This window comes from Talpa europaea (genome assembly GCF_964194135.1).
Source record: "Talpa europaea genome assembly, chromosome: 1".
NCBI classification, from domain to species: Eukaryota; Metazoa; Chordata; class Mammalia; order Eulipotyphla; family Talpidae; genus Talpa; species Talpa europaea.
The window spans coordinates 46,177,614-46,198,023 of NC_140073.1; the positions used below are offsets into that span (position 1 = coordinate 46,177,614).

A 20,410-nucleotide genomic window follows, 5' to 3' on the forward strand; every position below is an offset into this window, starting at 1 on the left:
CATTTTTTCTGTTTTTCTTTTCCAGTGCACATATGCTATTTGGGTCTTAAGCAATGGCAACACAAAGGATTCTTTAAAAAAATTTTTTTATTTATTTATGTATACAAGAACTGGGGGATTCTTTTTTTAAAATTTATTTTTGCATAGAAGAACTGGGGTGAACAGAGGTGCAGGGGGTGAAAGGATTCACCAGAGACAAAGTGGGGAGCAGAACAGGTGGATTTACTGAAATAAATAAAGGGAGCAGCAAGTGAAACAGGAGAGGTCTGCTGTGCCATATATGGGTTAGCTCCCTGGCTGAGATAAAGGTGATTTAGTGCAGGCCAACCTGAAAGGGGTGGGAGAGGGGCGAATAGTAGTCTCTCAGGTGTGTCCAAGTTTCCCAATATCCCTATGGGGAGTGACTTTGTGAGCAGGTACTCTCTCAGTATCCCTATGATGGAGCCTGCACTGAACCAACCTGAACACAGGTTCTGGGCTTCTAGAAAGATTCTCAATGGGTTGCATGCCTTGCTGCCTGGTGTGTGGCTCTTTGTACCCTCTCCCTCCCTTCTTACCTGCTTTTATGATCTCATTAACTACTTGAGCTTCCTTCTTGCAGCCTCTTTCATCATCCTTCCTCCCTCTCCAGGGTTAGGTAATCCCCACTCACTCTGCACAGCCTGCACAAGCAGAAAACACCTGATCAAGGACAAATTGAAAAGTGAGCACCAATCCCTTTCTGACTTTTCCTTGGTAGCCAGCTCTGTTCCACTTCTGACCTTTTATCTTTTTTTCTTTGAAGTATGATTTTCTTTGTACCAAAACCGTACCCAAAAATAGAGCTAAAATATTTTTCTATTTGAAGTAGCCTAATATATATGCTTTCACTTAAGTCATATATTAGAGCTATTCTGCACCCTTGGGAAACTTTTTATAATAGGTACCGGAGAATCATTACTTTAACAGAAGTTTAACCTAAGATCAAACACATTCTCCTAAAGGGTCTCCCTTTATTTTCTTTTGTTCCCAAAAGCTTTCTCTGATGTGGTTGCGCTGAGCACTGGAACAGTTAAAAAAAAAAAAGCTTTTGAAGAAGACTGGCTTGTAATAATAAAACCTGAAAGGCCAAGTTCCTCCATGGTTTGTTTGTTCTGGAAAATCTTGAAAAAAATCTAAAATCCGCAACTACATCTAGGAACTTTTTAATATTCACTCATTTATTATTTCATTTAATATTTATTTAAGCTTTTTTTATGTTCTGTGACCTGTGCCAAATGCTAGGGATACAAAGAGTATGAGTATGCACAGGACTGAGAGTATGCACAGCACCAACTGTTCAGATGAAGTGGACAGTTTGGGAGACATCTGTATGAATGGGGAGGAGATATTACATTCTGAGGAAAAAGTTGGTGCTTCAGTGCATTTAGTCTCCCTTCTTATCTGGAAAAGAACTGACTTCATTATTTATTCTTCAACAAATTTGCTTGTGACCCATATTCATATGTGCTGTGTAAATGCCAATTCACCCAAGGTTGGTTTGGGATTTAGAGTTGGCAATGGGAAGATCTCAGAGTGTCTAGCTTATTTTTGGTGTCATCGACTAGAAGAAGGGCTCTGCAGAGCTAAAATTCTATTGCTATTACCCTGATTTTGTGGTGTCCAATTATTTAAGCTTAGGCAATCTATCTAGACTACTTCCCTTCAATTTTGTCATCTACAAAGTGATAATCCCTAACATTCTACCTTGCATAAAATTGTATATGGTTCATGTAAAAGTACAAAACAATAAAAAAATCTGTAGTTAATCTTTGAAGGGAAGAAAAGTAAACTCCTTTTAAAATGCTCAAACTCTAGTGGGAAAGATACACAATGAAAAGATCTTACCTGGCTCAAATTCACTTCTAAAATCCCAACAGCTTTTAGGTACCTATGCAGGCAATAACCAGTCACTGTGGTAGAGGTGTGACTTGTCTTCTATTTCTCTAAGCTGAATTAATTGCTATCTCTGGGTTGCTAATACTTTACATAGAATTCTGCCATTTTACCTACTAGACTATGTTTTATTTGTTACTATCGCTTTCCCATGTTTTATTGTGAGTTCCTCGAGGACAGATTACTTCATTCCAGCATCTAGCACAGGACTGCTAATCTGCATTTAAGAGCTGATTGACCATAAGTGAAACTTTCTTACATTCAACTGCCTCATAATAATTGATAATAACTGCTTTTTACTGAGTGACCACTTTGTACAACGCATTATGCTCAGAGCATCATTTAACTGTGAATTTGTCTCTATAGATGGTCTCTTAGCAACGTTGCCCCAAAGGGGGCATGTTGAGGGATATAGATTTACCTACATATGTCTTTGTTTTGCCTCAGAATTTCATCATAGGAAGGAGTGATAAAACAATAGGATAAAGGATAATGGTAAGGTTTCTGACAATAAAGCAAACTACCTATCATTGAAGCCCCATTCATATTTAACAAATTTTACATCTTTTCCTTGCTAAGAACACTAATAATGATAACAAAAATCATAGCAGCAGCAGCAGGAACAATAAAAATAACTGCATATTTATTCTTTCATTTGATGCTGACTTTATGTGACAATGTAATCCTTTCATATACAGAATTTATGTCTCTGTAATTAGAATTCCTCAATGTTTTATTATTGTATATGATGTGCCTCCCTACTAATCTTTATAAGCTACTTTTAAAAATTAAAGTTGTAGGGCCTCCCCTGGTGGCTCAGGCAGTTGAGCACAGTGCTGTGAAGCTGTCCACAGCCTCTGCAGCGCAGGTTCGATCCAGGCCGGTGGGTGAGGGTCCCACATGGCATGGCAGACCTCTCCTGTCACGCCTCCTGTTCCCCTCAGAGTGTATTTCATCAATTTGCCTGTTCTATTCCCCTCTCTGTCTCCAGTGAATCCTCTCACCCTCCCGCACATCTGGCCTGTACCCCGTTTCTTGTATAAACAAATAAATAAATCTTTAAAAAAAGTTGTATATATTTAAGATGTGCAAGTTGATGATTTTATATATATATATATATATATATACACACACACACACACATAGTGAAATGATTACTATCCAAGCTAGTTAACCTGTCTCACAAAGTTACCCTTTTTTTTTGTGATGAGAGCACTTGAAATTTCCCTTAGCTTATTTCCAGTATTCAATACAGTATAATCAACTCCAGTCATCATGCTATACATTAGATAGACCACACACATAACTAGAACTTTGTACTTTTTGACCAACATGTCCCCTTCTTCCCCATTTCCCCAATCCCAGGTAACCACCATTTTATCCTTTAATTCTGTGAATTTGACTATTTTAGTTTCCACATATAAGTGAGATCACAGAGTACTTGTATTTTCCTGATTGGCTTATTTAATTTAGCATATTGTTCTCCAGATTTGTCCATGTTGTCAGAAATGATAGGATTTCCTTCTTTAAAAGGCCAAGTGAATATATATATTCTTCATTATGTATATATATATATATATACACACACACACACACACATACATACATACATATCTTTTATGCAGTCATTCCTCCATTAAGGAATCAACACTTAAATGGATTCCATATGTGGACTACGGAGAATAATGCTGTAATTAAAATCGGAGTGCAACTACCTCTTTGAGATGCTGATTTTATTTTCTTCAGATATACACAGAGAAGTAAGATTGATTCCTATTTTTAGCAACTACAGAAGTAGTAGTTCTATTTTTAATTTTTTCTGTGTGGACTCTCCATACTGCTTTCCATAATGGGGAAATTTATATTCGCCCTTTCCCCAGATCCTCAACACCACTTGTCACCTTTTGTCTTTTTGATAATAGCCATGCTAACAGGTTGATGTGATAGTGCACTGGAGTTTTGATTTGCATACCTGATGATAAGTGAGCTTTTCACATACGTATTGGCCAGTTGTTTATCTTCTTTTGGTAACTTTTTATTCAGGTGCTTTGCTCATTTTTAAATCAGTGTACTTGTTTTCTTGGTATTAAGTTGTTTGAGTTTCTTATATATTTTGGACATTAATCCCCTTATCAGATGTACACTTTGCAAATATTTTCTTTCGTTTCATAGGTTGTCTCTTCACACTGCTGTTTCCTTTGCTGTACAGAAGCTTTCCCACTTGATGTAGTGAACCACATAAGGGCACAAACTGTAATATTCATCTCTGTGTTCCCAGGATTGAAAGTGCTGGCACAGAGCAGAGTGAGGCTTGTGGTGGATGTGGTGTGGTTACATACATCTGAAGAAGTGTGAACCTGTACCTCTGAATCATAAAGAGTGTTGTAAACCAATGTTACCTTAGTAAAAAATAAAGAAATTTGCCTCTGCCTCAGATTGTCTTCCCCAGACCAGTCCCTGAACCTCTTGAAATATCCTTATTTGTAAAATCAAGTGGCAACATCCCACTAACTGGGGACAGATTATGTTGATGCTTTGAACATTATGCAACGCACATAGTGCGTACTATTCAGTTCACTAAATAGAAAGTAGTTATTATCAATTATTATGTGTAAAGTTTCACTAATTTTCACTGATTGTCAGTTAGCTCTTTAATCACAGTCAGAAGGCAGATCTCTGCATCCTGTGCCAGTAGCTGAAATGAACTAATCAGACAGGATCTCAGTCCTTGAGGAATTCACGATAAGCATGAGAAATCGACAGCAACAATGAATAGTCGGGCAAGTGAAATAGTAGAATTCTGTACAAAATACTGAGTTCTGCCTGGAAAAACGGAAAAACAGTAGTGGTGACCAGAGCTGTAACGAGGGCGGGGTCTGGAGGAACAGCTGGACCGTGATCGCAAAAGCTGCCGGAACCAAGGTCCTGCGGGAGTCCAGTGAACCTCGGTCGGATATTGGAACTGGACCAGATCGGAAGTTCCGTCAGTGTTTTCAGACACCAAGGTGTAAACGGCTGCTCGGGGCGTTCTTCGACTTTCAAAATTGCAGGCGGGAGCAGCACAAGATGAGCAGAGCTCTGGGAAAGGTAATGTAGGTCCCCTGCGCACCAAAGGCGGGGGAAGCGGCGGGGAGAGCGGACGTGGGAGTTGTCCGGGGAGCACCGCGAGTGTAACACATCCGGGTAATGAGACACTGGCGAGAACGAGGCTCTTCCCGGCAGCACGTGCGACCCCTTTTACTCCCAAGGACTGTGCTTTGTTTGTCTCCGCCCCGGCCTACTGGCCGCGGGAGCCCGTGCGCCGCACCCCCCTCCGCTCCTGCTAACGCCGCCCATTGCCTGGAAAGGGAGAGGCCCCGTATTGGGAATCTGGACTCCAGCATGTGGTCCCCATAATCTGTATGACCTTGAGAAGGTCAATCATCAACTTCCAGATCTTTTTTTCAAAGAATACCTTTCTGACTTGATGACCTGATTGGGATGTGAGGCAGCCTTGCTATACAAGGGTAATTTACACTGTTACTTACAAAACCTTATTGAAGTGACAGTAGTAAAACTGTTTAAACCACCATACATTCCTTTGCCGTTCTCTGTCCTCTTAACACATTACAGGTGTCCTCTTTTAGCTCTATCATGCTGCTTACATTTATTACTTATTTTAGCAATTTATAAGTAAAATTTTATTTTAGGCATTAATCTCAGAGACTGTATCTTCATCACGCATAGAGCGGCAAGATCATTTTTGCAAATAGTTCTGCTTGGGAGCAGTTCCTGAATGTCTCCATATTTGTTTCTTTAAATGCCCAAGTTTCATTTCATCATTTATGATGTGAAATATATAACTCACTGTTGTTCTCCTTAGTTGGATTGTGAGAATGTTGTAGGTTTGGTGAAAGAATAATAGAATATAAATCACTTTCAAAATTGCGTTGTTAAAGGTGGTCAAATTGGTGACTCCCCACTCCTGCTCTATTTGCCTTGAATTTAAGGCATGTTGAAAGGGAGGAATCGTTTTTTCTGAGTATACTGTTTTGAACCATTCTGTACTCCTGGAGAGCCCATGGAAATCTGTCATTAGAACTGTCATCTAAAGATGCCAGGATAGGGCCTCCCCGGTGGTGCAGCGGTTGAGCGCTGGGTTGCGAAGCTGCCCTTGGCCTCTGTGGCGCCGGTTCGATCCCTGGCTGCTCCCCGGCCACCGAAGGAGGGTCCCACATGTCGCGCAGACCTCTCCTGCCCCCGCTGCTCCCCTCAGCAGTGTACTTCGGTCCTTCTGCCTGCTCTGCTCCCCGCTCTGGCTCTGGTGAATTCTCTCACCCTCCCGCACTTCTGACTATACCCAGTGCATGTATAAAAAACAAAAGCAAACAAACAAATAAATAAAAACATGCCTCTATTTAAAAAATAAATAAATAAAGATGCCAGGATATACAGGGTTGCTCCAAGCCTGATGTCATTGTTCCCTCCCACACTTACTCTTCCTGTTTACCCTACTGCTTTGGCCACATAGCCTCTTCTTTATTTGATAAATGCTGAATTCCTGATCCTTGATCTTGTGTATCCTTCTTATTCAGAGTGCCCTCACCCTTCTCATCACATATCCAAATGCTCTATCCTTCAAGACCCCGCTCAGGTCTCATCTTTTTCATAAATCTTTTCTGACCACTTCTGCTAAAGTGACTGTTAATTTTTTAGGTTATTTGACCTCTCACTGCTTCAGTTTCATATCTGTAAAATGCGAATGGTGATGCCCAATATATGGAAATGGTGGTACATTATAGAAGATAATGTACGTAAAAGTACTTTGTAAGGTATGAAGAATTACACACATAGGAATACTGATATTATTTTACAGTTAATAAACTTCTTTCATTTGTATAATCTCATTTGTTCTTCACAACATTGTAAGATTATCCTGATAGGCACAATGAATGAGGAACTGGAAACTACCTGTATAGTGTCTGGGACATAATAGGTTTTCAAATATTTTACTGAATGCCTGAATGAATGAATGCTTTCTTATAGGTCATCAGCCTCTAAAGTGGTAGTACTGGGGGAGCCGAGATTTCATCTCTCTCCTAATACCCACTGCCTTTCCTTATCTGAGTATTTCACATCTCTCTAATTTGATAATAATTTTGGTTTTCCTCATCTGTGAAATGAGGAACAAAAACTTTTACTTTCCGGTTTTCAGTATAGTATTATTTATTACATTGCCATGTAATAAATGATTTATATATAAGTATTATATATAATAAATAATTAAAATATATAAATAGTTTTTATACATTTTCTCACTAGAAAGATGTTAGGGTCAGCAACTGTTTTTTCTTCATGTCTGTATGTAACCAGCCTACAGTGCACTTGACCATGACCTAAAGCAGGTATCTGATATTGAATGAATATGTGAATAAACAAATATTGACATTACATAGTAACTACTTGTAATATACTCGAGCTGGGGTTCAAGCTTCAAAACTCTTAGCCCCATCCTCTTTAGTTGGGACTCTAAGAAATTTTTAACTGCAAATCATCTAAAATTCTAGATAAGTGAGAAGACCAAATTTACTGGGTTCGGATTGGTTGGAATCACATATCTTTTTAGGTCTGCAGAAGTAATAAAGCAGGGTGGATCCAATTAAGACACTATTGCAGATATTCATCAGCCCCAGAAAGCATATTAATTGATCACTATGGCAGGGTGGTGTCTATAGAAGTCAGAATGTAACAGGGAATAGGTAATGACACACCTGCTGAATTACTTTGCACAGAAATTGGATGGATCCAAACTCAGGTCTAGATGTCATTCACCCTGAGATTACCATTCTTTTCTAAGGGATTTCCCTTGTACCACAAGGCTATGGCTAGAGAAGGTGCCAGGTTGAGTCTTGCTAAGTCCAGAAGGAAAAATCTTGGAGGCCAATTTCATAGGTAATGAAATGTTTTCAAGGGAACACATTGAAGACCAACATTGTGTAGAGTTCATATGAACAAATAACAGAGAAGGTTGAAGGAAATGACAAACCAACGGACATGAATTGTGTTCTTCTCTGTCGTATCGAAAGAGGAGAACACAAATTTCAGAGTGTTTGAAAGGGCAAGGAGTCCAAAAGCTTGGGAAAATGGTCAAGAAGTTGGCTGTTTCTTGGTTGCTACTAGACTACAAGTTCTAGAGGACAGGGAGATCTTTTTATTTTGTTCATGGTTGTATCTTCAGCACCTGTCACATACCGAGCTACAAATAATTTAATTAATGATGAGTTAATCAATCATCATCCTCATCACTGCTATCAACCTGACCATTAATAATTGCCTTGTACATATTGTACTAAGCCCTTTCACATTATATAATATAGACTAATCTTTTCAACTACTCTATGCAGTATAAACTTTTTTTTTAAAGATTTATTTATTTATTTATACAAGCACTGGGTACAGTCAGAAGCGTGGGAGGGTGAGAGAATTCACCAGAGCCAGAGCAGGGAGCAGAGCAGGCAGCAGAGCAGGCAGAAGGACCGAAGTACACTGCTGAGGGGAGCAGTGGGCGGCAGGAGAGGTCTGCGCGCCATGTGGGACCCTCTTCCGGTGGCCGGGGAGCAGCTGGGGATCGAACTGGCACTGCAGAGGCTGCGGGCAGCTTTGCAACCCAGCGTTCAACCGCTGCGCCACCGGGGAGGCCCTATGCAGTATAAACTTTTATAAGGAGGTGTGATTTGGAGGGATTTATTAATTTGATCAACAATAACTGTTGAGCACCTGCTATGCGCCAGAAATTATGCTAGATGTTGGGATAAGCAATTTCCTGTCTTCTTGGAGGATGTATTCCTAGCAAAAGAGACAGACTAATTAAACAGATAACTAACTAATGGTGATAACTGCCATAGAAGAAAATTTCTGGGTATATAACAGGATCCAAGCAATTTAAGTAGTCAGAACATTTTTTGAGATGTTTCATGACTAAGACTTAAAGAAGAATTTAGACAGGAAGAGCACATGTAGAGATCCTAAAATAACAACATACTTGGAGTTCCAAAAGGCCCAGAGGAAACTGAGAGGTAGAGCTAAAAATGGGGTTTGGTTCAAAGGAGAGTATTCAGAGAAGCATGAGGATGAGAGATGGGGAGAGAGTAGGGGAGTGGACTTAAATTTTAGGAGGTGACCACAGGTATTTTGAAACTGAATTTAGTCCTGGAGAAGTTAGGGAATTGGTGTTACAGAACCGTGGCCTAGAAGTGCCATCTAGCAGTTATTATATGAGACCAGATATTTCTTTTCTTTTTAAAAAATTGAGATATAATTCACACATTATAATGTTCACTATTTTAACATGAATAGCTCAGTGGTTTTTCGTATTTTCACAAAGTTGTGCAACCACCACCACAATCTGACTCCAGAACATTTTTATCACCCCCCAGAAGAAACCCTGTATCTATAAGCAGTCACTCCTTATTCCCCGCTCTGCTAACCCTCCTGTAACCGCTAGTCTGCTTTTTGTCTTTATGGATTGTTTGTTCTGGTCTTTTCATATAAATGAAATCATACCATTTATGAAGCCAGATATTTTTTAAGTGATTTGCCAAAGATCGTGCAGCTGGTAAAATGAAAGGACTGATATTTAAGCCAGGTCTGGGTAAATCTGTTGTCTGTGCTCCTAACTGCCATTAAGACTCAGTGCAAAGACAGATTTTGATGTTCAACATAGTAAACATATTCAGAAGAGAATACCCTTCCCCCCCGAATGCAATCTTGAAAAACTTAAAAGAGCTAGAACACCATTTACTAGCTATAAGTATTAGGTTTATGTATCTTTCTTTCTTTTTTTAAAAAACATTTATTTATGCATACAAGAACTGGGGCACAGGCCAGAGATGTGGGGGACAGGGGGTAGTGTAAGAGGATTCACCAGAGACAGAGTGAGGAACAGAACAGGCAGACTGACTGAAATACGCTGCTGAGGGGAGCAGCAGGCGAGTCAGGAGAGGTCTGCTATGCCATGTGGGTAGCTTCCTGGCTGGCTGGGGATCCAACTCATGCTGCAGTGGCTCCAGATAGCGCCATAAGCTGCATCTGAACCACTTGCACCACCAGGGAGGCCTGATTTATTCATCTTTCTGAGCTTTATTTCTTCGTAATAAAATGGGATAGAAATAGCAATCTCACAGGATCATTGTAAGGATTAAAGGAAATGACATTTGGTATGTAGCAGGTGCTCAACAAATGGGATTATTCATGTTCTTATAGTATACAAATTTCATCAACATAAATTGGTATTACACCTTGAAGAGGTAGTGTGGGAGAATGGAAAATATGGGCTTTGGATTCAGTCAGATTTGAATTTGAATTCTTGACATTTCTTACCAAACTTTGGATCATTTACCCAAGCCTCTGTTTTTTCCTTTATAAAACAGAGGCAATTATCTCAATTATCCTCTACCGGAGAATTGGTGTAAAGACTATTCGAAGTAATATGTGTAAAATGCTTAACACGAAAGATGTCCTCTGCAAGTGATAGTGACCTATCACTTAAAATACTGTCTTATGTTATGACTCAATAATGCTGTTTTAAATAATCTTAAGTAATATTCATTAGTATGTAACAGAGTACATTCTGTTAATATAACTAAAAAAGCTCTCAGTTGCTTACCCCATGGGCCCCTGACCCACTGCTGTGACTACCCACTCTGGGATTCTATCTGAAGCTACTCACACACTCTAGATTTTCTCCCATGACTTTGTTTCTTTGATAGTTATGCAGGCCTTTTGTGCTTTCTGGCTCCTGAGCTCATGAGACAACTATTTTTGTGACTTACTGCAGCAGCTGTGTCCTCATTCATTCATTCACTAGCACCACTGCTGTCTTCTTCCTTTAGCTTCAGAGTGGGAGCTGCTTTTCATTTGCTGAGTGGGGGAGGGTGTATTTGTGGATACAGTCCCAAAATAGATTACTTTTATCCTGATAAATAATGCCAAATATTGCAGGGGAGAGGACACACATTTCATCTGCCAGAGCTCAAAGGGAGAAGTCACACCACAGCTTGAATGCCTTCCAAAAAGTTGTTAGCCATTAAGTCTGGCTTTTAGATAATTAAATCCTTAGCTGCTGTAGAAACTCAGAAATCTGAACAATTAAACCGAAAAGTCAGTCTTATCTAGATCTTTCTTGCCATACAGTACTTCTTCTGTATGAAGTGACCCATTTAAGAATATATTCTGTTTGCTATGGTATCTGTTCTGTTCATCATGGTTGTGCCTGAAGGGTCCTTAGCGTTATTTGCTCTAAGTCCAAAGAAGGAAGTACTAGCTACAGTATGGTGGCTAGTGGTGGGAGAGCTGATCAGAGCTCCTCTCTCCTGGGGCTCCCAATTCCTTCCTCTTTATGCTGACCCAATATTTGGTTAAACATATTGCATACATACTTTACAAAGCATTTTACTCTCTGATTTAAGTATAATTTTTAAGATTATCTACATACTTTGCTCTTCCTTCCATCTATTCATTTCCTTCCCAATCTTCATGTCCTCACATTCTGCTGGAAACCTTTTCTAAATTTGAGCATTTCCCCCATTCATTTATCTGAGAGAAGGTGCTAAAGAGTAGGAAAATTATGGCTTTGGAGTCAGAAAAATAACACCTAATGATAGTTTTCACAGTAACTTTGTGAGATAAATTTACTGAGTCTCAGTTTCTTAACTGTAAAATGGGATAATATGTTTATTTTGTAAGGATATTGTGATTTAGACACATAGTAGATGCTCAAAAAATTGATGCTTAATAAAGGGGTAGCAATGATTATCACTCATTCACTTATTTACTTCTAATTATTTGTTTATTCACTAAAACAAACTTTTATTGATTGTTTACCAAGTGGTTGAGAAGAAATCAACATGACCCATGCCCCTATAGATTTGTTTTTTTAAAGATTTATTTTATTTATTTATGCACACAAGAACTTGGGTATACGCCTGAAGTGCGGGGGTTGAGAGGACTCAACAGAGATAGAGTGGGGAGCAGAACAGATGAATCTACTGAAATACACTGCTGAGGGGAGCAGCAGGCAAGACAGGAGAGGTCTACTATGCCACGTGGGTAGCTCCCTGGTCAGGGATCAAACTCATGCTGCAATGGCTGGCAATAGCTTGATATTGCTGAGACTTTAACCCCTGCACCACCATGGAGGCCCCCTGTATATCTTTTGATCTAGTGGTCTGAGGGTGTTAAGTGAAACTTTTGAAGTAATATGAAAACTTTTATATATCCGTGGATATATTCATTTGTCTGTGGAGAAGATTCATGACTTTGAACAGACTCTTATCAGCATATATAACACTATAAAAGCTACAAAATCTTGCCCTTATCCACCTGGATTTCTATTTCCAACCATCCAAACTCCTGTTCGGATTGTGCTTACATTTTTTACATGGCTTTAATAAGATGTAATTCAAATATCATCAATTCACTGATTTAAAGTATACAATTCAATGGCTTTTAATATATTCAGAGTTGTACAGATCACCATTACCAATTTAGAATATTTTCATCACCCCAGAAAGAAATCTCATATCCCTTAGCTGTTATTCCCCAACTCCCCAGATCCTCCAACCCTAGGCAACTACTAATCTACTTTCTCTATAGATTTGTCTATTTTAGGTATTTCATATAAATGGAATCACAATAATTGATCCTTTGTGACTGTTTTTTTTTCATTTTGTTTAGTGTTTTCAAGATTCATATTATAACAATTTATTTTTATCTTCCCTTTAATGTTCACACAGTAAAATAAGTTTTATTTTAGAATAGTTTTAGGATTACAGCAAAGTTGCAAAGATACTATAGAGAATTCCTATATAGCCCATAGCCAGCTTTTTTATTATTATATTACTATAATGCATTTTTATAAATTTTAATATTTTATTTATATTTATTACTATTATTATTATTTTATTTTATGCCATTTTCCCATTCCAGGTTCCCATTCAGGATACCACATTACATTTTTTTTAATTTATTTTTTATTTTAATTAATTATTAATTAATTCATACAAGCACTGGGGTACAGTCAGAAGTGCGGGAGGGTGAGAGAATTCACCAGAGCCAGAGCGGGCAGCAGAGCAGGCAGACTGACGAAATACACTGCTAGGGGGAGCAGCGGGCGGCAGGAGAGGTCTGCGCGCCATGTGGGACCCTCACCGATGGCTGGGGATCGAACCGGCGCTACAGAAGCTGCGGGCAGCCTCGCAGCCCAGCGCTCAACCGCTGAGCCACCAGGGGAGGCCGTTTAATAGGCTCTTAAAACATACATGTTGAAGGGCCTCCCCTGGTGGCGCAGCGGTTGAGCGCTGGGTTGTGAAGCTGCCGGTGGCCTCTGCGGCGCCGGTTTGATCCCGGGCTGCCCCCGGGCCACCGGAGGAGGGTCCCACATGGCGCGCAGACCTCTCCTGCCGCCCGCTCCTCCCTTCAGCAGTGTACTTTGGTCCTGCTCCCTGCTCTGGCTCTGGTGAGTTCTCTCACCCTCCAGTGCTTCTGACTGTACCCAGTGCATGTATAAACGAAACAAATAAATAAATAAAAAGCATGCCTCTATTAAAAAAAAAAACATACATGTTGAAAGAATTGAAATTGTTGCCCATGGTTGCATAGTTGAGGGAATTTTCTATTTGTATTATGGTACATTATGGACATTTTATATTTATTATTTAGTTACTTTATGAAAAGATTCTATGTTAAACAGATTTTTGATTGGATGCTAGCAGAGCAGAGTGAGATTTAAGTACCTGGGGAAAAGGAGGTTTATGGAGGGAAACTGCCTCTGCATTTTTACCCCTTTCATTATTGTTTTGTTGATGTTGGTATCATCATCATCATTATTGAGAGAGACAGTGTGCTGTAATAGAGGCATTGCCTTTGGAGTAAAACGGTCTTCTTAGCCACTTACTACCTATGATTTCTTAGAATATAACCTCTCTGGGCCTCAGTTACCTCATCTGTAAAGTTGGCTTGCAGTGAATTTTGAGAATTAGAGAAGGGTAAAGAGAGTCTCTCACCTGGTGCCTGTGTTTGACAGGTGCATAATAATTGTTTACTGATATTAGAAAAAACTACCAAAGGGGAGATAGCTTGAAAAAAAGAAAAAGCACCATGAAAGAGGGATTTCTATTTTCTTATTTTTAAAGATTTATTTATTTATGCATACAAGAGCTGGGGTGTAGCCCAGAGATGCAAGGGGTGAGAGGATTCACCAGAGACAGAGTGGGGAGCAGAACAGGAAGATCTACTGAAAAGACACTGCTAAGGGGAGCAGCGGGCATGACAGGAGAGGTACGCTGTGCCATGTGGGTAATCCCCCTGGCCGGGGATCGAACTCGGGTGCTTCAGTGGCTGGGAATAGCTTCATAGTGATGCATCTTAACCCCTTGCGCCACCAGGGAGGCCCTGGGATTTCTGGTTTTTTTTTTAGCATTTTCTGGAGTGGGTGGGAAAGAAGATAACCTTGGTTTACCCGCATTTTTTATATTGGCAGTAAGACAACCCTGCTAGATAGAGCCTTTGGGTCCTTTTTTTGATTTGTGTGCCAACTATACAAACCATTTGTGGTTATTTGGCTTCTTTGTGAAGAGATGCATGGAATTCTGTAATTGCTTAAGATTGCCCTAACATGGCTGTTTTCTCTGTAGGTGCTATATCTGCGGAATGATACCATTTTAAAACAAGCCTTTTCCCTCTTAAGGTAAGAATATTAATAACAATAATTAAATATAGCTAATATTTTCATTCTGCTAGATAGTTCACTCAACATTTTTCTTTCATCTCTATTTGTATGTCTCATAAGCATCTCAAGCATTAACTCCCCTGCCATCTTGCTCATTCCCTGTTCTCAGTAATTGACACCTCCATCCTTCTGGTTGCTCAGGTCAGAGTTGTCCTTGAAATTGTTATTTGTCTCACATCCAATTCTTTTTTTTTTTTAAAGATTATTTATTTATGCATATAAGAGCTGGGGTATAAGCCTGAGATGTGGGGATTGAGAGGATCCACCAGAGACAGAGGGGGGAACAGAACAGGCAGATTGACCAAAATACACTGCTGAGGGGAGCAGCGGGTGACAGAAGAGGTCTGCTGCACCATGTAGGTTTCTCCCTGGCCGGCTGGGGATCGAACTCGCACTGCAAAGGCAGTGGATTGCTTCACAGTGTGGTGCTCAACCCCTGCACCACCAGGGAGGCCCTCACATCCAATTCTTTAATAAATGCTGTCTTCTCTACTTGTGATATATACACAGAATTGAATCATCTATCACGTCCACTTTTGGCTTTCATACTTTCTATTTTGCTAAACTGCTAGGGACCAATTCCTCCTCTCCTCATCTTCTTTATCATCATTCTACCTTCTAACCAGCTGATTTATTTTTACTTTTGTCTTGTATCCTTCACACTAAAATCAGTTATTATTATTATTTTTTTTAAAGATTTATTTATTTATTTATACAAACACTGGGTACAGTCAGAAGCGCGGGAGGGTGAGAGAATTCACCAGAGCCAGAGCGGGGAACAGAACAGGCAGACTGATGAAATATACCGTTGAGGGGAGCAGCGGGCGGCAGGAGAGGTCTGCGAGCCATGCATCCGGGTATCAAACCGGCGCTGCAGAGGCTGCAGGCAGCTTTGCAGCCCAGCGCTCAACCGCTGCGCAGCCAGGGGAGGCCCTAAAATCAGTGATTATTTTACAATCAAATTAGTTCATGAGGGCCTCCCTGGTGGTGCAAGGGGTTAAGCACCGCACTATGAAGCAATCCGCAGCCTCTGCAGCACGAGTTGGATCCCCAGCCTACCAGGGAGCAACCCACATGGTGCAGCAGACCTCTCCTGTCTCTTCCGCTGCTCCCCTCAGCAGTGTATTTCAGTCAGCCTGCCTGTTTTGTTCCCCACTCTGTCTCTTCTGAATCCTCTCACCCCCCACATCTCTGGCCTGTATCCCAGCTCTTGTATGCATAAATAAATAAACCTTTAAAAAAAAATTAGCTCATGACACTTGTCCCAGAACTCTCTGATAGATTCCCGTCTAATTCAGAATAAAATTTGCAATTCTTACCATGGCCTATAAGGTTTTACGTAATCTGTTCCCTCATCATATACTATGCTTAGTCAGCATTAGCCACATTTTGGAAAGGTTCCCTTTCTATTCCTTGCTGATCTAAGCATTCTCCCACTGCAAGATTTTGCACAGTGTTGCATTTGATATCCCGCTTGCTTTATTCAGGTTTGTACCCAAATATTTTCTCACCAGAGATGTCTTCCCTGACTGCCCTAAAATGGTAAAATAGCTCCACCCCAACCCACTATCAGTTTTTATCTTCTTATCTTGCATTATTTTTCTTGTTAACAGGTCTCACCACCTGATACATTTGTTATATGTGTGCATGACACACATGTATGTGACACATTTACATATACATATAAAATATATTTTCTGTGCCCCCCTACTCACTGGAATATAAGCATCAAGTAGGTAAGGAATTTGTTAATTTTGTTCACTGCAATATCTCTAGGGCCTAGAATGGTATCTAAAACATAATAGGCATTTTAATAAATAATTATTTAATGAATGAATGATCCTCAGAGTTATCTGGTAGGTACAGGTGATAGTATTTTTATTTTATACATAAATAACAGATCTAGAGAGGATAATAACTTTCTCTGAGGGGCCTTCGCGGTGGCGCAGCGGTTGAGCGCTGGGTTGTGAAGCTGCCCGTGGCCTCTGCAGCACCGGTTCGATCCCCTGCTGCTCCCCGGCCACCGGAGGAGGGTCCCGCATGGCGCACAGACCTCTCCTGCCACCCGCTGCTCCCCTCAGCGTGTACTTCGGTCCTTCTGCCTGTTCTGTTCCCCACTCTGTCTCTGGTGAATCTTCTCACCCCCCATACCTCTAGCCTGTACCCCAGTTCTTGTATGCATAAATAAACAAATCTTTAAAAAAAATAAAGATGAGGTAATTGAACTACAAAGGTATAAAACAACTTGCTTAAGGTCGCAGTTTGGAAATGGTAGCGTCAGCATTTAATCACAGATCTGTTTGTTTCCACCTTGGTCTACGATTTAGTTTCAAAGCTTCTCAAGATACTGAAGTAAAATATTCATATTATGTGGTCACCCAAATGAAGCCATATATTTTCCTTTGTGTTCTCATTCTCTGGCTTCTGTGTCCAGTCTGGCTGTCATTGCTGTTCCTTCCTCTCTGTCCTCCCTCAGCATGTTATTACAAGGCTTGTCCTGTTTCTCTGGGTTATTGTAAGAACCACCTCGCTGGTTTTCTTGTTTCAGTTTCACTTCTTCTCAGTCATTACTTGCTTTGCTGTCAGGGTTAATTTTCCAAAATTTAAAAAAGAAATTTTTCCCCCAAACTTAAATGATAATGTCACTCCTGTGCTTAAAATCTGCCAAGACATAGAGTAAAGATCAAACTCCTTAGCACAGCATACAAGGCCCTTTATGATCTGGTCCCTGATTATCTAAATTCCCTCACCCCTTTTCCTGCTACTTAAGTTCCATTCACATTCAGCTGCTTGCTCTTCCCGGGATACCACTTTCATATCTCTGCCAAGAATGTGTAGTTGAGAGAAGTTCTTCATTTTTAAAATGTCAGATCATATAGTTTGACCTCTTTGTTGGGAATGATCACACTTTTCTTCATGTTCTACCAAATTGTGTAAGCTTTTGTTCTGGATCAGTTCTATACTGTGGCACGTATTTGTTTACATGTATCTCTCACAGCTAGACTGTACAGGCATTTTACTTACTTTTGAATCCTCAGGACCTAGCACATTGTCTGGCACATAGTGTACTTAATGTTTGTGGAACAAAGGGAAGGAATGAATAAAAAATACCTAGTTTTGACATATTGTTAGTGAGAATCATACAAGGTTTGATAACTGCAAATTATATTTGGGTATCTAATTGTATTCAACATACTTTCTCCCTCTTTTTTGGTCCAGAATTTCAGGAGACAATCCCATCTGTTCTGCAGGTAAGCAGTTATTTTCTGATGTAGTCTCTTTTCTTCAAGTGATCATCTAATTCTCTGTAATAATATTACGTAGAATTATGCCTAACATATCTTTGAGAAGAGTGACCAGGACCAAATCCTACCCCTCACATGAACTAGGACAGTGGGTGAGAACATGAAGTAGTAATTCAGAGCATGAGCATATTTTTCTGTGACCTTTGGCTACCTCTCTATAACTTAGTTTCCGTACTTAAAAAATTGGGATAGTTATAGTACAAATTACAGTGAGTTATTTGAAGATTAATGAAATATATTACATAATATGCTCAAAGAGGTTTGCTATTGGGGGCCTCCCTGGTAGTGCAGGGGTTAAAGTCTGAGCGCTATCAAGCTATCGCCAGCCACTGCAGCATGAGTTTGATCCCTGGCCAGTGTGCTAACCCACATGGCGCAGCAGACCTTTCCTGTCTTGCCTGCTGCTCCCCTCAGCAGTGTATTTCAGTAGATCCACCTGTTCTGCTCCACACTGTCTCTGTTGAATCCTCTCATACCCCACACTTCTGGCCTATACCCCAGCTCTTGTATACATAAATAAATAAAAAGAAATCTTTAAAAAAAAAGTTTGCTATTACTATTATTCCTATTATTATTCACTACTGCCACTATTTTAGACCTGTCTTCCATTGCTGTCATGTAGTAGGCTTAGGCTTTTCTTACAGTATTTTATCCAAAGTGAATGTCACTCAGGCCTCCCTGGTGGTACAAGGGGTTAAGATATAACCTATGAAGCTACCCACAGACACTGCAGCATGAGTCCGATCCCCGGCCAGGGACCTACCCACGTGGCACAGCAGACCACTCCAGACTCACCCACTGCTCCCCTCAGCAGTGTATTTCAGTCAGTCTGCCTGTTCTGCTCCCCACTCTGTCTGTGGTGAGTCCTTTCATCCCCCACACCTCTGGCCTGTACCCCAGCTCTTGTATGCATAAATAATAAATCTTTAAAAAAAAAAACAAAATGAATGTCACTCAATCTGGTTAACTCAATGAATATCAGTCTCTCTCTCAACCCAGCTACTTGATTTCTTGGCTTTGTCTATCATGTGACAAATTTCAAAGCAGTTATTGGATTTTCATGACATCCAGCTTTTGACTGGAGTATCAGGGGCAAAGGAATGGAAGTAAGGAAGGGAACTAAAATTTATCGAATGCCTAAAATGTGCTAGGTAGTGTATAAGAAATTTTACATTTGTTCATTATTCTAGAAGATGGTGGCAATGCTTAGAGATCACCATTTCTACCAGCCCCAAAGCTCAACATGTCAAATAATGGTTTTCTTTTTATTTATTAAACAAACATTTATTGTATTAGGCGGTGTATTAAGTACTGAAGGGTACAAAATTAAGTCCTTGCCATTTAGGAGCTTACAGTATTGCAAGAAAGATTTTTTTCCTCCATGAATAATACAATGAACACTTCTATACCAACCCCTTAGATTGAACTGTTGTTGACATCTTGTCATGTTAACTTTCTTTATGAGATCTAATGCGATTTCACTTCTGAATACTTCAGCATGCATTTCTAGAAATAAGTACATTCTCTTCATTCTGTTAAAGAACAATACAGGTTTTCCCGCTATCCAAAAGAAGAACTTGCTATTTTGTATGATTTGGTAGGTTATTTTTTGGGTCTGGGGATAATAGTTACTATTAATTTATATGAGAAAAAAGTTGAGCATCCCCATACCCAAAAGAAAAGAATGGTGTGGATAATAAATAACATAATTTACTCAGTTTTCTGTTGGAGAAACTTAAGATGTCTCTGAGATTTTGGATATAAACAATACTATAATAAACATCCCTGTACACTATTATTTGTGCCCTTGTCTGATTATTTACTTAGGATATATTTGTAAATGTCAAACTGGTGGGTCAAAGGAAATACACATTTTTTTTTTTTTAAAGATATTTTTTTTTTTTTATAGAGGCATGTTTATTTATTTATTTATTTGTTTGTTTGTTTTGTTTATACATGCACTGGGTACAGTCAGAAGCGCGGGAGGGTGAGAGAATTCACCAGAGCCAGAGCAGGGAGCAGAGCAGGCAGAAGGGCCGAAGTACACTGCTGAGGGGAGCAGCGGGTGGCAGGAGAGGTCTGCGCACCATGTGGGACCCTCCTCCGGTGGCCGGGGAGCAGCCGGGGATTGAACCGGTGCCGCTGAGGCTGCGGGCAGCTTCGCAACCCAGCGCTCAACCGCTGTGCCACCAGGGAGGCCCAGGAAATACACATTTTTAAAGCTTTTGATGCATATTACCAAATTGCTCTTGAGAAGAATTATACCATTTCATACTTATTTGGTTTTTGAGAAGCCCTTTTTACATGCTTATTGGTAATTAGTGTATTATTTTTAAATATTTGCTAATATTATACATTTTAAAATGCTATTGTTTTTGTGATTTTTTTTTTTTTTTGGTAAACTTTATTTATTTCTGCATACAAG

At 39.9% G+C, this 20,410-nt stretch overlaps 1 protein-coding gene across 1 annotated transcript in view; it reads left to right on the forward strand.

Annotated features, from left to right (window-relative positions):
• Window positions 1-4,980: 4,980 nt before the first annotated feature.
• Window positions 4,981-20,410, forward strand: part of MRPL48 (mitochondrial ribosomal protein L48) — a gene marked incomplete at both ends in the record, with an annotated part of 43,849 nt that continues 28,419 nt past the window's right edge. The window contains 3 exons of the mRNA XM_084239753.1: window positions 4,981-5,001; window positions 14,586-14,638; window positions 17,900-17,931. Of these exons, the coding sequence (XP_084095879.1) occupies window positions 4,981-5,001; window positions 14,586-14,638; window positions 17,900-17,931 (106 nt within the window). The remainder of the gene's footprint in view (window positions 5,002-14,585; window positions 14,639-17,899; window positions 17,932-20,410) is intronic.